The sequence below is a fragment of the Lagopus leucura genome, unplaced genomic scaffold (assembly GCF_019238085.1).
Source record: "Lagopus leucura isolate 7727_CA_CO unplaced genomic scaffold, USGS_WTPT01 Super-Scaffold_100037, whole genome shotgun sequence".
Classification (NCBI taxonomy): domain Eukaryota; kingdom Metazoa; phylum Chordata; class Aves; order Galliformes; family Phasianidae; genus Lagopus; species Lagopus leucura.
The window spans coordinates 2869351-2883347 of record NW_024962286.1 but is presented as its reverse complement, the minus strand read 5'-3'; the positions used below and the strand labels follow the sequence as shown (position 1 = coordinate 2883347).

The 13997-nt window shown below is 42.0% G+C and overlaps 1 protein-coding gene across 8 annotated transcripts in view; it reads left to right on the top strand.

The window, feature by feature from the left end:
- Positions 1-114: 114 nt before the first annotated feature.
- Positions 115-13997, top strand: part of UBE4B (ubiquitination factor E4B) — a 34787-nt gene continuing 20904 nt past the window's right edge. For 2 of the 8 annotated variants that reach the window (XM_042883117.1, XM_042883115.1), the window contains exons 1-7: positions 115-234; positions 4171-4357; positions 9071-9206; positions 9780-9866; positions 11695-11843; positions 12599-12827; positions 13278-13685. In XM_042883117.1, coding sequence (XP_042739051.1) covers positions 211-234; positions 4171-4357; positions 9071-9206; positions 9780-9866; positions 11695-11843; positions 12599-12827; positions 13278-13685 — 1220 coding nt within the window. In that variant the 5' untranslated portion in view covers positions 115-210. Of the gene's footprint in view, positions 235-4170; positions 4358-9070; positions 9207-9779; positions 9868-11694; positions 11844-12598; positions 12828-13277; positions 13686-13997 lie in introns of those variants that run through there. The other 6 variants (XM_042883118.1, XM_042883116.1, XM_042883119.1 and 3 more) reach the window with 5 other exon arrangements.

Genomic DNA, 13997 nt, shown 5'->3' with positions numbered 1-13997 from the left:
TCACGGGGCGCGGCGGGAGCCCAGGCGCGGGCGGGCGGCGGGCCGGGGGCGGCGGCGGAGCGGTCGGCTGCCGGCGGGCGAGGCGAGGCCGCCCCGGCGATGCCCTTGTGAAGTGCGGAGGCGGCCGGAGAGCGCTCCGCGGAGCTGCCCGTCGGCGGGGCGGAGGAAAGCGCCCGCCCTCCCTCCGCGTTCACCATTAAGAGGAAGGCGATGGAGGAGCTGAGCGCGGATGAGGTGAGGCGGAGTGCCGGGGCGCGGGGCCCGGCGGTGCTGCTGTCCCGGCCGCTCGCCTCGGCGCTTCGTTTGGAGCGCAGCTTTGTGCTGAGTGCCGGCGCTTCGTGCGCCTCCCGGGTGTGATTTCCAAAACGATGATCAAATCTTTCTTTTACCCGTAGCGAGACGCTTAAAATACCGCTTTGTCAGGGGAGCGAGGTGCGGACTGCGCGCCTGGTGCCGTTTTGTTTCCTCACCGTCGCTTGGTTGCGGTCCTAAGGCGCTTCATGGCCGATCGCTGCTCTGACCGGGCCTGCTTGGCAATCGCGTGGTTGCTTCTTATTGCTATGGAAGAGCTGGAGTCTGTCAGTCAGTCTGTCTGTCTGTCTGAGGACTCCTTTGCACCTCCGCTTTGCTGTTCTCAATGCGGTGCAGCCCGGATCGCAGTTAGGCTGTACAGAAAGCAGCATTCTCACTGAGGTGTTTCTGTCTTACATCGTGTGTGAGTTCTGTCTGAAAACCTCTTATCTGGCAGTAGCCGAACTTGAAATTAGCTGCAAGGCGCCTGTAGGTGAGGTTATCTCCTTATATTTGACTGTATTGTGTGCAGGTAACAGATCTTAACTCTCAGAGAGGAGAGATGAATGCAGTCGATGACTGGCGTTGTGATGTAGAATGCATGTTAACTTCAGATGTTTACCACTGCAGTCTCTCGCTGAAGTTTTCTCTGTGTTTACTTTGTTAAAGCACCAAAGGGAGGTGGTGGAGTCACCGACCTTGGAGGTGTTCAAGGAACATTTGGATTTTGTGCTGAGGGACGTGGTTTAGTGAGAACGATTGGTGATAGGTGGGTGGTTGGACTGGATGATCCTGTAGGTCTTTTCCAACCTTGGTGTTTCTGTGATTCTGTGAAAGTTGTCTTTTGTTACAGCCCATGCCAAAACCATCATGGATCTGGGAGAAGCAAAAATCCTCTTTTTGGTGTGAATTTTAGTGTGAGTGCTTGATAATATTGTGAGAATTGGGAACTGTGTAGGAAAAAGCAAAGTCAAGCTGAGTATGTCATGAAGTGGGACAGAATGAGGTGAACCTGGTGTGTTTCATGTACAGCTGTTGAGTAGCTTGGAGTTGTGCTGTGTGCCTATGGACCATGAGCAACATCCCCAGGAAATGAAGCATGCCTTAAGCTTGGTTAACATGCTGTAAGAATACAAATTACAAGCTGCAAAGAATTCCAATTACACCTTATTGTACAAAGGTGGGATTTCTTCTCTGGCTGCAGAAGTAGAAACATTTTCTTTAGAAGCTCATGAAGCAGTTTCTACTAAAACAGATGTTGTCTGTGAAATTATGTACAAATCTGAGCTGAGGTGCTTGAGCCCAAGGGAGCAGTTCTGCCTGTATGCTTACAGCTCTGCTGTGTGCTTCAGTTATCAGCTGCTTTAACAGGCTGCTATTTTTACATTGGTTGTCACAACATGTCCAGCTAACAGCTTTTTGGAAGCCCATTTATATCAAAAATATATTTCTGAAAGTTACTGTCCCAAGACCAAATGTATCCGGCAAGAACTGTACTAATTAATAACACGGTGCCTTTTCCATTCAGCCAATTAGATATATATATATTTTTTTCATTAAGCTTTTAAACTGTGCATTATGGTGGAGGGAAGGTAGGCTATGGAACAAACAGTGCTGATGTAGTAATTGGTACCAAATAACTTGTTGCTGTTGGGCAATGTAGTGACACAGCGCTTGTCATAGGTTGCTGTTGCAAGCAGTGCTGCTGAAATCAAGGGTTAGGCATTGTTGAGGGTATCCTAAATGCTCCTAATAAAATAATAAATATAAAAAAGCCCCACGTGTTACACCGTGGCGGTGTGGTTAGTCATGCAATCCAAAGTGAAGCCAGGTTGTTTTGACTTTGAACTCCCGCAGCTCTGTCACACTCTTTGTGCTACGTGGAGGCAGCGGGCTGCAGCCCAGCGCTGTGCAAACACTGCGTCCTGCAGGCCCAGCACGAGGCCCGTGGCACTGTGCTGTGCCCATTGCACTGCCCACATCCCGGCCCATGCTGTGTCCAGGCACAAGCGAATGAACCGGACAGAAGGCATGCATCAGTTCCATGCTGTATTTGCATGCTCCCACTTCAGCCTGATGGCTTTGCCTTTCTGGCACAGCACTGTTGTTTCTTTGTCCTTTTTTCCCCGTAATTATCAAATTTTCAGATCAAATTTCAAGTTTCCTTGAAAATTTTATGTAAACCTGGAGGAGTATGATGACTCGGGGCATCAGAGCAGCCAAACCCAGTTCTTTATCACTCACCTTTGAGAAACCTGTCTCCTTCAGTATACTTGGAGTCGATTGATGATTTGTCATTCTTAAGTGGGTAGGAAAATTCTTCAGTTGCTTTGAATTGCAGAATTTTATCTAAAAGCATCCCAGTGTCCAGGCAGGTTTCTTCAATATGTTCCCTTCTTCAGAAATTTCTTCAGGGCAGGTTACAGTCCGGAGCATTGGTCTGTATGAAAGGTCAGTGCTTAATGGACTAGGGGTGAAGCAAGTGACCTCCTGTTTGAATAATATCGACCACAGCTGGTTGTGACATAGCTCTGGTGTTGGTGTTGCCTTTGCTGTAGGTGAAGAGGTGTGGGGTGGCACAAAAGAGCTCGTTTACCTGCTTGATGCAGAGAGCATCTGTGCAAATCGTACCTTGTGAGGGATGTGGCATCAATTGAGTCATCTAGGTTTGACCATGGCTGAGAATAAATGTATACATTTCTTGATTAACATTTGGGTGTATTTTTCTGTGCCTCTCTCTCCACATATAGTTCAAAATCTGATGTCTGATTTAATTTGATCTGTTCTTCCTCCCCTTGGAGTAGTTTTCACAGACCATTATGTGACTGCAGCAATGTCGCGTAGACATGGACTTGACACAGATTGTTCTTCACTCTTTACTTCACTCTTTAACTTCCCCAGCAGTTCTACAGGATTGTGAGCAGAAATGCAAACTGAGGAATTACACCAGTGCTTGGGGATCTCAATACCAACAGGGAATAACATGAGCTTGTGTGGGGATTGAACATCTGCTTTTACTCCATGCTTGTTTCCTTTGTACCAAAAGCTTTTGTATCAGATTATCTGAGGCAGCCCATAATTATGGATAATTTCTTCTATATTTTTCATTTTTTGCTTCAAGTTTCATAGTTCTCAAATACGAGTTTTGTGAGCTTTATCTTATATTAGCTTTATGCGATCAGAAATGAGGTTTAATAAATAGTTTCCTGAAGGCAAATACTGCACTGCCCCACTGGTAACATGAAAACTGATTTTCCAAAACTCCATTTGGTCAGACTGCTCCAGGTAATGGCAGGTTGCTACTGACTGTCTTCATTTGCCTCTCGAGACACTCCTGCCCAGCAGGTGACAGGTAGATTTCCAGTGTTGCACAGCTGTTTCAGATAGTACTGCATACAGTTCTCTGTTAATAAAGTTCAGTTGGATCTTCTTAAGCAGAATTTTGTTATTAGTGTTATGTGGTGAGAAATGAAGGTAAAAGTCATGTTCCTTTTAGCTCTTTTATTAGATTAACATGGTTTGTTTCATCAAATGCCCCAATAAATCAGGAGGTGTGTTAGAGGTTTTGAAACTGCTGAATGGTAAATGTTAGACTTGTCTTACACAACTGTTGGAGGGATGGACACAGAATTCTCCAGTGCAAGTGGGTTTTCCAAGGCAGCAAATACATACTTAATAAATAAGCATCAAGTATTGTTGTGCAGAACAGAGAAATGGCAATAAGAGCTGCAGATGGTAGGTTTTCAAGCAACCTTCTGTATTTGCAGTGTTGCAGGAGGGGATACCGTGCCATTTAGGAGACCCAGCGGTGGAAAACTGTGGAGTGTGTGTGTATGTATGCAAATGAATTTTTCTGTTTGTTTGATATCCTTTGTGTAGATCCGTCGAAGGCGCCTTGCCCGGCTGGCAGGGGGACCATCATCTCAGCCCAGCACACCGCTCACATCGCCGCAGAGAGAGACCCCACCTGGGCCACCTGCAGCAGCTCCAACCCCCGGGCCGTCCCACAGCCTCGGCCTCAGCGTCCACAGCATGACCCCAGCTACCTCGCCCATAGGTGCATCAGGTAGGCCGGCCTTTGGGGCGGCAACGATTATTGCCTGCTTGTCAGATGTTATTGTGCGACCCCTCACGTTCAGAGCTTGAATGCTGTTACCACTATTTCTGCTATCGTAAAAATAACTTCCTGAAAGAAACGCTCTGAATTGGTCACTGAAGGTGCTCAAGTCTTCATTTTACCGAATATAAATGGATTGTTCTCCAGGCGTCTGTAAAACTAAGGATAATATTTGAAGTCTTCACCAGAGCTGATTGAGTGTAATGCGTTTCTCTATTGACAAGTAGTACAGTAAGAAAGCCAGTCTCCCCTTTCTCCTTGATAAAAAGTAATTTCAGTCTTGCAACACAATTTTTATTGATGGATTCCTGTGTACTTCTTAGCAATCGGTGCCAAGTTCATTTCTGATCTTTAATTACTGGTGTTTGGCACAATTAAAAGTAGTGGGCTATGACTGTGCTCAACACGAGAATGAAGTATTTGCTTTCTTGTTTGTGTTGCAGTATTTTTGACAAGATGAAGGTTTTCCCAATTCCAGTATTTGCTGCAGTGAGGACAAGTAGGATATTTACAAATAGCAGTTACTTCAGACCATATGAAGTTCCTTATCTATTAAAATCAGACAAATGCAGAAAGTATGCAAAGTTGGGAGGATCCGAGGTGTCTGGAAGGGGCTGCCTTTTGCATATTTTGCTCTTGTATCCAGAGCAGGCCAGAGAAAAGCTACCAAAAGCATTTCCTGAGCAAATCACGTACGGTTGGAATTTAACGCTGCGTATTGTCGTTGTGATGATAGACAGCAACCCAGAAGCAAAGATGTCTTTATTTATTTTGCGAATAGTACAGAGTTCGCTTACCACGTTCACTCAGCCTGTGGTTACAGGACTATTTTAATCCCTCTTAGGTCTGGCTCTTGCTGAAAGTTGCCTTTCTCTCTGCCTCTCCCCCTGTTGACAGTAGCAAATGTGTGGTGAGGACTTAATCCAGGTGGAAACTAACCCACAGAAAATTAATGGTTAGTTTTCAAGCAGATGCACAATTGTGTAAACGCTAATGCCAACAGAACAGGAGGTGTGGAAGAACCTACCTGAAGCAGAAATGTTCATATCCTGGCAGACTGGTTTATTGTGGTTTGAAATGGTTGTACAATCAAGACCTTAGAGACTCCTGTTGTACGGATTCATCTGTCTGCATTGGACAGTTGCTAATTACACAGATAAAACTTTGATCACAAGAAGCAGAAGTTATCTAGGCAGTGGATTGCTTTTTCCTATAGTGCCAGTCATTGTAGCAATTCAGTAATGTGTATTTGCACATCACAATCAGGGATATGGTTAAACTGGGGGAATAAATCAGGAAGAAAGTGTTCACAGCTGATTATCTGCTGAATTTATTTAGCGTAAATGAGGACTTGGCTAACACTGTGTGCCTTGCAGGAGTTCCTTTGCAGTAGTAGACTAAAATGACTGCAGAGGATTTTAATTTATTTGGACATACAGAAAGCAGCCCCAGCAGAACAATGTCCTTGCAAGCATCAATTTTTATGTGAAGTTGTTTGGGATCAGACTCATACATCAGTTTCATGGAATGTGTGCTCACTTATTCCATGTGACATTTTAAAAGTACTTTGGAGATCCTAGAAATAGTGTTTCAGTGACAGCCCTGCATAGAGGGCCAGTGATCTTCATAACTTCTGCATGCTATTGTGCTTGCATTTATGGTTGTTTTTTTTTCTTTTTTTAAGGAAAACTGGAACTTCAGGTGTCAGTTGTTTTATTGTATGCCTCATCCATCACAGCTCAGATATAATTAAATTCTGGAAGATTTATTGTGAAAAGATGGTAGGTAGACAGTTGGCTTAAAGAGGCCTGTTAATGAGTGCTCCAGGTCAAGTTGATTTTCCTGGCAGTGGGAGTGTGACCCCAAGGGAGTGCAAAACAGCACTCTTCACCATGATAAAACCTTGTTTGCTCTAGTTCCTTTATCCACCTGTTTGGGAAGAGGTGGGAGGTTTGTGCCTTGGCAAGACTCATGGAAGACTGTCTTTTTCTATGTGAGGTAGTGAGAGAGAACCAAGCTGTAACTGGGATATCTTGAATCAGGGGTGTGCTGGAGTACCTGAAGGCAGCCTTTCCCTGCCATGGGCAGTGTATTTCTGCTCGGTGTTATCTGTGGGGAAATTAAGTCACTGAAGTTCTGCTTTCGAAAGTTGCCTTTATTTAGTTTGCAACCCGATTGAACGCAGTCCAGAGGCTGTGCTTGGTATTTCTACATCCTTAGGTTCTGTGTAGTTTGTGTTGGGCCGTGAGGATTTTCCCCTCCTGCAAAGACTTCCAGTGTCAGAACTGCAATATCCATGCCTAAAATTTCAGGACTGGATGAAATAGTTGTCCATTTAGAAATAGACTTGTCATTTTCCTGTTTCCTGGGTGAAGTCTTTTGCAGGTGTTTAATACTGGCTTATAAGTAGTTAAGTGATAATTCACTTTTCTTGGAGGATCTTGTCTCCTATCTCTTCCTCTTCATAGAGAACAACTAAAATGTAAATGCAGCAAGTACTTTGTGGTGGACAACAGTTAGGTGTGCATTTTGTGTTGTCTTACCATACGGCAGTGTACTTTTATTTGGCTCCAGTTACAGAATGTGGCTGTTTAAATATTCTGCTTGTTAAATTCTTTTCTGAATGCCAGTGCAAGTTATTTTTTTCCATTTTTTTATCTGAAGACCTGAGGGGTTTTGATATACTAATTCCCAATCTAATACAAGGGGAAATTAAATATAAATTGTTTCTATGCACAGAAACTTAGAACATGAGTTGGAATGGTGCAGAGAAGCTACTTTTCCTACTTCCCATGCTGAATTCCGCCAGTTGTCTTCTAAATGATTTTTTCTTTCAGCTTTTTTTTTTTTTTTAATTTTGAAATGATTTGGGAAGCATTCAGAATGTGTTACTGCTGGGAGCGAGGGACAAGTTGGCACTTCTCAGTAGTGACACAAACAGAGTCGGTGCTGGAATTTAAAAATAGGTTGTGAATCTGGTCTTACACTTCCCACCTGAAACCTAATACTCTTTAGGGAATGTCTTGTAAACAGCAAGCGAGGAACCGAGAGGAGTAAATTCACTGCTCTGTTCTTTTTAAGCAGACAGACTAATACTGCCTTTCTGTGGAGGTTTTCCTTCAAGGAGTTTGGCTGCTGATGTGCAAGTACCTGACATTGATGAGACTACGGTCGCATCTTTCAATTAAAGCTATTTTATTAGTAAACACAACCTGAGCCAGTGTCACTGGATAGAAATTTTAGGAGTAGACTACACTTAAGAGCCCTTTCCATTTAGATGGTTGGAGGACTCATTCAGCTTCCAGTGTTAACACAGCGCTTTTTCTGCATTGCTTGTAATTATACATGTCTTTCCTCATGCCTTTCTGGTCTGTAATGCTTCTCCAAAGAATCTTCATTGCCAAGTGAATCCATTACTTTGTATCTTAAAGCTCGTCAGCTGTTCTCCAAAGCCCTGTTTTGTATTGCTGTGCATTTGTTGGTGTTACACTTAATGGTGCGTGCTGCTGGGACTTGTTGGATGCTTATCTTGTTCTTGTGGAGAAGGAAAAATAGTGGTAATTTCTTAGTAAACTGTGGGAGAATTTGTCTAATGGGACAACTGACAGTATTTGTATTATTATATTTTGTATTACAAATATTATTATTTGTATTATATCCTCACTCATGCTGACCCCATTGCGATGGTGCTGTTTGGGTAGGATTGACTTGCAGGAAATCCGTGGCAATGTCTTAGGGTTGCACCCAAAGCAGTCGTAGGAGAGCTCAGTTGGCAACCAAGTTCAGCCCTTTGTCTTGCACGTAGGAAGACAAGGCTTCTGCAAGACAAGAGCTTGGAGAAAGCTGTAAGCAGCCTTTCTCAGATCAGAGATGGGACGAGAATATTACTTGGTTCTAGCAATAAAGATGAAAATGAAGGAGTAGTGTCTACAGAGGCAGTTGTTGCTACGTGTTTGTAACCTTCCTGCAGACTTTCTGGAATTGGGAACGTGGCAGTCATTTTTGCTGTTTAAAAAAAAAAACAAAAAAAACTATTTCTAATTTTTTTTAATGTTATTGATGCATTTGTTCAAAATGCTTCAGAATCCCACTGCGAGCCAACTGGATCTTCCAGTGGTCTGCTTTGGATGTTGTGTGTGTGTTGCATTTTAGTGTATGGATTTGAAGCACTCTTCTCAATTGATGAGACTGGAGAAGGGAGAAAGCATGTTGAGTGAAAGGGCCTAGTGTCCCTTTATCTTCTCTCTAGCTTCTTTCTGAGCACTGTTATAAATGCATGCTAATTGATTAACTTGGTGGAGTCAAATTTAAGTATTACTCAAATCTGACATCATTCACTTAGCTATGCTGTATGCAGGCTTTAAAACCAAGTGGTTTTCTAGAGCTATTTATTATGAAATGAGTCTCTGAGCACTTAATGCAAAATTTGTTTTGTTCTCTGTGTTATGATACAGGTAAGCATTTCTATATTGCTACTGTAAAGAGTGGTTGAAAATACAATTCTCTGTAGTCAAATGTGATTTTTATTAGCATTTATTTCCTGTTACTAAGAATGCTTAACAGAAGGATTGAAAACCAGTATTTCCTCACCTTTTCCATCCGTGTAACTGTGTCATGCATTCTCATCTCTGTGGTAATAACCTTGGTGGTGCCTTTTTTTAGGAGTAGCCCACCGAAGCCAGAGCAGCGAAGGAGTGAGTTCACTCAGCAGTTCTCCATCAAACAGCCTTGAAACACAATCTCAGTCTCTCTCTCGGTCTCAGAGCATGGATATTGATAGTGTCTCCTGTGAAAAAAGGTAAAAATTAAAAGAAATGATGATGATGATGAAAAAATAGCATGTGTAAGCTAGCAAATACTGCACCTTGCTAATCATCAAAAGCATTAGACAAGAAAATAGTCTGCTCTTTCTCACCTCCAACCAAGTTAATGTAATAGTTTTAAATGCTTAAAAATGACACACTGTTTAGACCATTGTAGTTCTGTCTCTAGTCTGTCTTTCATGGTAACTCATGACCTAAAATGATGAAAGACAAAGCGTCATCTCAGATGTTAAATGGTGAGCCTATCTGCTGGGAACGATCAAACTGCTCTATTTAAAAGAGCGTACATTATGGAATGTGATGGCTGTGTGGCTTGTATTGCCTGCTGAAGAAATCTAGTACTGTGTTTTCTGAATTCAGAAAAAATGTAATTTGAGAAGTATTTATCAACCTGTGACTTTTAATTGCTGTTTGTGTGTATGGCTGTTCCTATTGCACCGGCTTTTTCTTTGCTGCGTAAGATGACATTCCTTCTGTCAGCATCCTACAGAGGACATCTTACAGCATTCTGCAAGCTGATGGACATTTCCTCTTCTTTCCACTTGCAGTATGTCCCAGGTAGATGTGGATTCAGGAATTGAGAACATGGAAGTGGATGAGAATGATCGCAGGGAGAAAAGAAGTCTGACTGATAAGGTTAGCTTGTTTACGTTGGCCTTTCTCTTCCAGATTACAGATGTGGTTTATTGTAATGTCGATCGTCAGAATTTCATGGCAAACCTCCTCAAATTAGGCAGTTTGGCTCTAACTGTGCCAGTTGTTTTTTTCATACATTATCGTAGCATAGGCTTCTATTACGTGTTTATTATTATCATTATTATTAAACATTTTGTGTTTGATTTATGAAGATTTCATCTCTGACTATGTGAATTCTGCCTTTTTTTTTTTACCTTACTGCATTTTTCCATATTGACATGCTGTTACCCGAGTGCAGCTTTGCAGTCTGTGATGTTCCTTGGTTTTGCCATGTGTTCTCTTTCTTAAAATGGACAACATTGGTTTTTGGAAAAGCTTTACTAGAACTGTTTATGGCTAAGTATCCCAAAAAGTGAAACTGGAACAGGAACAAGGGTTTAGAATTGAGGGCTGATGTAGAATATTAGCTTGCAGTGAGTTCAGCAACCTCTGTTTTGAATGTGCTCTTTTGAGAGGCTTTCAGATGTCATCTATGGAAAAACTTCTGCACTGAATTTCCTCATAAAAATTTATGGGAAGGAAAAAAAAATCAGGGCCTCTAATATCAGAGCTCTATTTGGAATTTCTCAGAAATAGGTTTATTAATGATTTTTGGAAACTGAAGAAAATGCTTTATTTGATACCCTACAAAAGTCATCTATTCGTGTCCGTGTCTATTTTTTTTTTAATACACAGTAAGCCTGAATAAATGCTTCTTAAGGTACTTTTGAAGAATTTTGCTTATTACTTATATAGCTTTTAGAAGCATACTGAGTACTGCTTCGTATACTATGTGTGCTGAAGTAATGCTGTGTAATAGGATTTTCTTCTTAATGTTATATGAAAATAAGAATGTTTAGCTATTGAGGTTTAGACAGGAAGTAGAACTATTTTAAGTAGAAAGAGGAAGAAAGCAGATACAAGGCTTTAATTCGTTTGTACGATTGTCCTCTTTGTCATTTGATTTTAAGGTCCATGTGAAGTAAAGCCCCAAAGAAATGGGACGTTGGGGTAGGGAAGTTTCTACAGTTCTTGCAATGCTCATTAGATGCCTTCTGTTTATTCCCAATCTGTCAGTAGAAGGCTCTGCTGGGAGAAGCCTGGCTTCACGCCATCCAGCAATAACCCTGCTGCAGAATCCTCTCCAGTCAACTCTTAGCTGTAAAGCAGGCAGCTGGACAGCTTGCATTGTGCTGCTGTGAAATAAACAGCTTGGAATCGAGGACAGTCTTCAGTGGGGGGGACTCAGTGGAAAGTAAAGCAAAGCTCTGCCAACTTGGCTTGTTTCCTTGTAGCTTTTTGATATCTCCAAATACGTAAGTGAATAGGAGACAGTGTAGACCTTACCTACGAGCAAAAATTTTTCTATTGCCTGGTTATCTGCATTGGAAATGGTATCAGTAATAAAGCCTTCTCTGCAGAAGTAAGTTTGAGAGGTAGAATTACATGAAAGTCTGTGCAGTAGCAGTAGAGTAATGAAGTCAAATAAAAATGTGTTGATGACTCAGCATCTATGGTTTGTGAAATGGTTTGAATAAAAGCATCTGAAAAGGTGCTGATAGTTGCTGGAAATCTCTGTGCAGTCAAGGTTTACCATTGCGATGATGTGATGTCCAATTAAGGGAAAAAACTTCTCTGTGTTGCCCATTTTTGTCAACCTACATTTTATTCTTCCCCACTTCTAACAAGCTGTTTAAAGAAGACCTGTGTGTGATACATCTGTGACTTGACCAGTGTAGTTATAACTAATGCAAATAAGTTGATTTTATTTTATTTTTTCCCCCTAACGGAGGAACCTCTGTCTGGGTCTGAGGTATCCGAGGAGCAAGCTTTACAGCTGGTCTGTAAAATCTTCAGAGTCTCTTGGAAGGACCGAGACAGAGATGTTATCTTCCTGAATTCTCTCTCTGCTCAGTTTAAGCAGAACCCAAAAGAAGGTAGGAATCGGAGCTGTTTGCACTGTTTGAGGTGGTTTCACTTGGGTGGCACGTTCTTTAGCTTTTCGTCTCTTTGCTTGATTTCAGTGTTAAGAAAAAAGTTCATCTGATGCCAACAGTTGTAAGCAGGAAATGGGATACCCAGAAAGGATCATGGCAAAGATTGGTCATATTTTTTGGTCTAATCAATCATTTCAATCTCACTGGTTATTTCTTCTGTTGTCACACCAACACGATGACACTGCAGTGTTGCTGGATCTTTTCAGAAAGCTTTTATTCACTTACTGGGTTATCATAATCAACATTTAATGGTCCATGTGATAAGCTAAGAATTTCAGGCTATATTATATAATGTTACATTTTACCAGTTATAGATTCAAATTTTTTTTCTTATCTGGCACAGGTGGTTGGTTTTGTGTGCATTCCTCTTTCACAGCATGTCTTGCCCAAAGCAGAAGTAGAGTGGGAAAATATGAGAGATTGACAAGACAGTGAATAGTAGCAACATCAGGTCACCTTTGATCTTTGGTACTTTCCACAAGAGTTATAATTATGTGTAGTTGTATCTTCACAACATAGTTAATACAGACAACAGTAGTTGTAAGCTTCAGTTGCTTTTGCTAAGAGAAGCACTTGGTTGACGCGTGCAAATTACTGTCCTTCTTAGTTGAAATCTCTGATATTTACATCTCTGACTAATGTGTAGTTGAAGGCAGCAAACAGGAGTACTAAATCACTTCTTTTATTCCTAACAGTGTTTTCGGATTTTAAGGACTTGATCGGACAGATCCTGATGGAAGTGCTGATGATGTCTACCCAGTCAAGGGATGAAAACCCATTTGCCAGTCTGACAGCTACATCACAGCCAATTGCTGCAACTGCCCGGTCTCCTGACAGAAGCCTGATTTTAAACACGGGCTCCAACCCAGGAACCAGCCCTATGTTCTGTAATGTGGGCTCCTTTGGTTCCAGTTCATTATCCAGGTGACTTCTAACTGAATATTGATCTCACTTGAATATTGATTTGTAGACTTAGAGAGGCATAAAAATATCCCAAGAGCAATAAGTAGAATAGATTTTAGAAGTTTTTCACTGTTTTCCTTGTGAATGTCCCTGCAGTCTCACCCTTTTTGGTTATATTGCCATGTCTAGAAGCATATTTGACAGGATAAAGCCATGTAGCTGTTCCTTCTGAGAAGTATCCCTAATTTACATCAGCGGAGGCTGAGGCTCTTAATGTGTGAATTGCAACATAGTTTTATTTAGTATTAATAAAATGGATTAATGTGTGTGAGCTGCAGAACCAGAACTGAAGAGTCATTTGAAGGGGAAGGGCATCTGCTGCTCATTTTATCTTTTTCACCCTTTTTCTTCATATCCTAAATGATTGCTTTTTTTTTTTTTTTTTTTCTTTTTCCCCTGTAACTGGTTTAGTCTCTATGGGACTAGTCCAGCTCCTACTACCAATTTCACAAGCTATGTACCAATGACTGGTTCATCTCTTACCCCACCAGCCAGTTCAGTTGCCACCACATCTGTGCCTTCCATTACTGTCAGCTCTCACCTCACAACAACCAGCCCTTCTTGGACCCAGCCTTCCTCTGCGAGGTACCGGCCATATACTGTTGCCCATTCTGGAGGCTTTTCAGCTTCTTCTACCCCGCGTTCCTTGAATATTTCCATCCCAGCTAGTTCAAGTCCTCCAGTCATGGCTGCTAGCCCTCCAGCCGTGCTGCTCACTGCACCCAGACAGAGACCCACCACCATGGGTCCGCCTTTGTTTACTGCTTCACCCAGTACCTTGCGCAGGCGTTCATCTTTACTGAACAGGATTCCTTCTAGGTATTTCACAAGAACAAAAGAGTTTTAATGTGTGCTGTGCAGGGTGTGGCATGATCGTGCAGTTTGGAACAGCTCGTGTTTGTGCTGAGCTTACCCTACTCACCTGGAGTTGATTCTCTGTTTCATTTTGTGCTAATACTTTGGCTTGCTAACATGCACTCGTTGCCAAAAATCCGTAAGCTGTCTCTGTGAGCATTTGAGGAGTAATGCAGTTACTTTAAGGGTAACAATATTGTGTCTATTTCCTGCTCATTTTACATCCACCCCATTTAAACTATTATGATTCTATGATAAGCTATTAGCTTTCTGTTC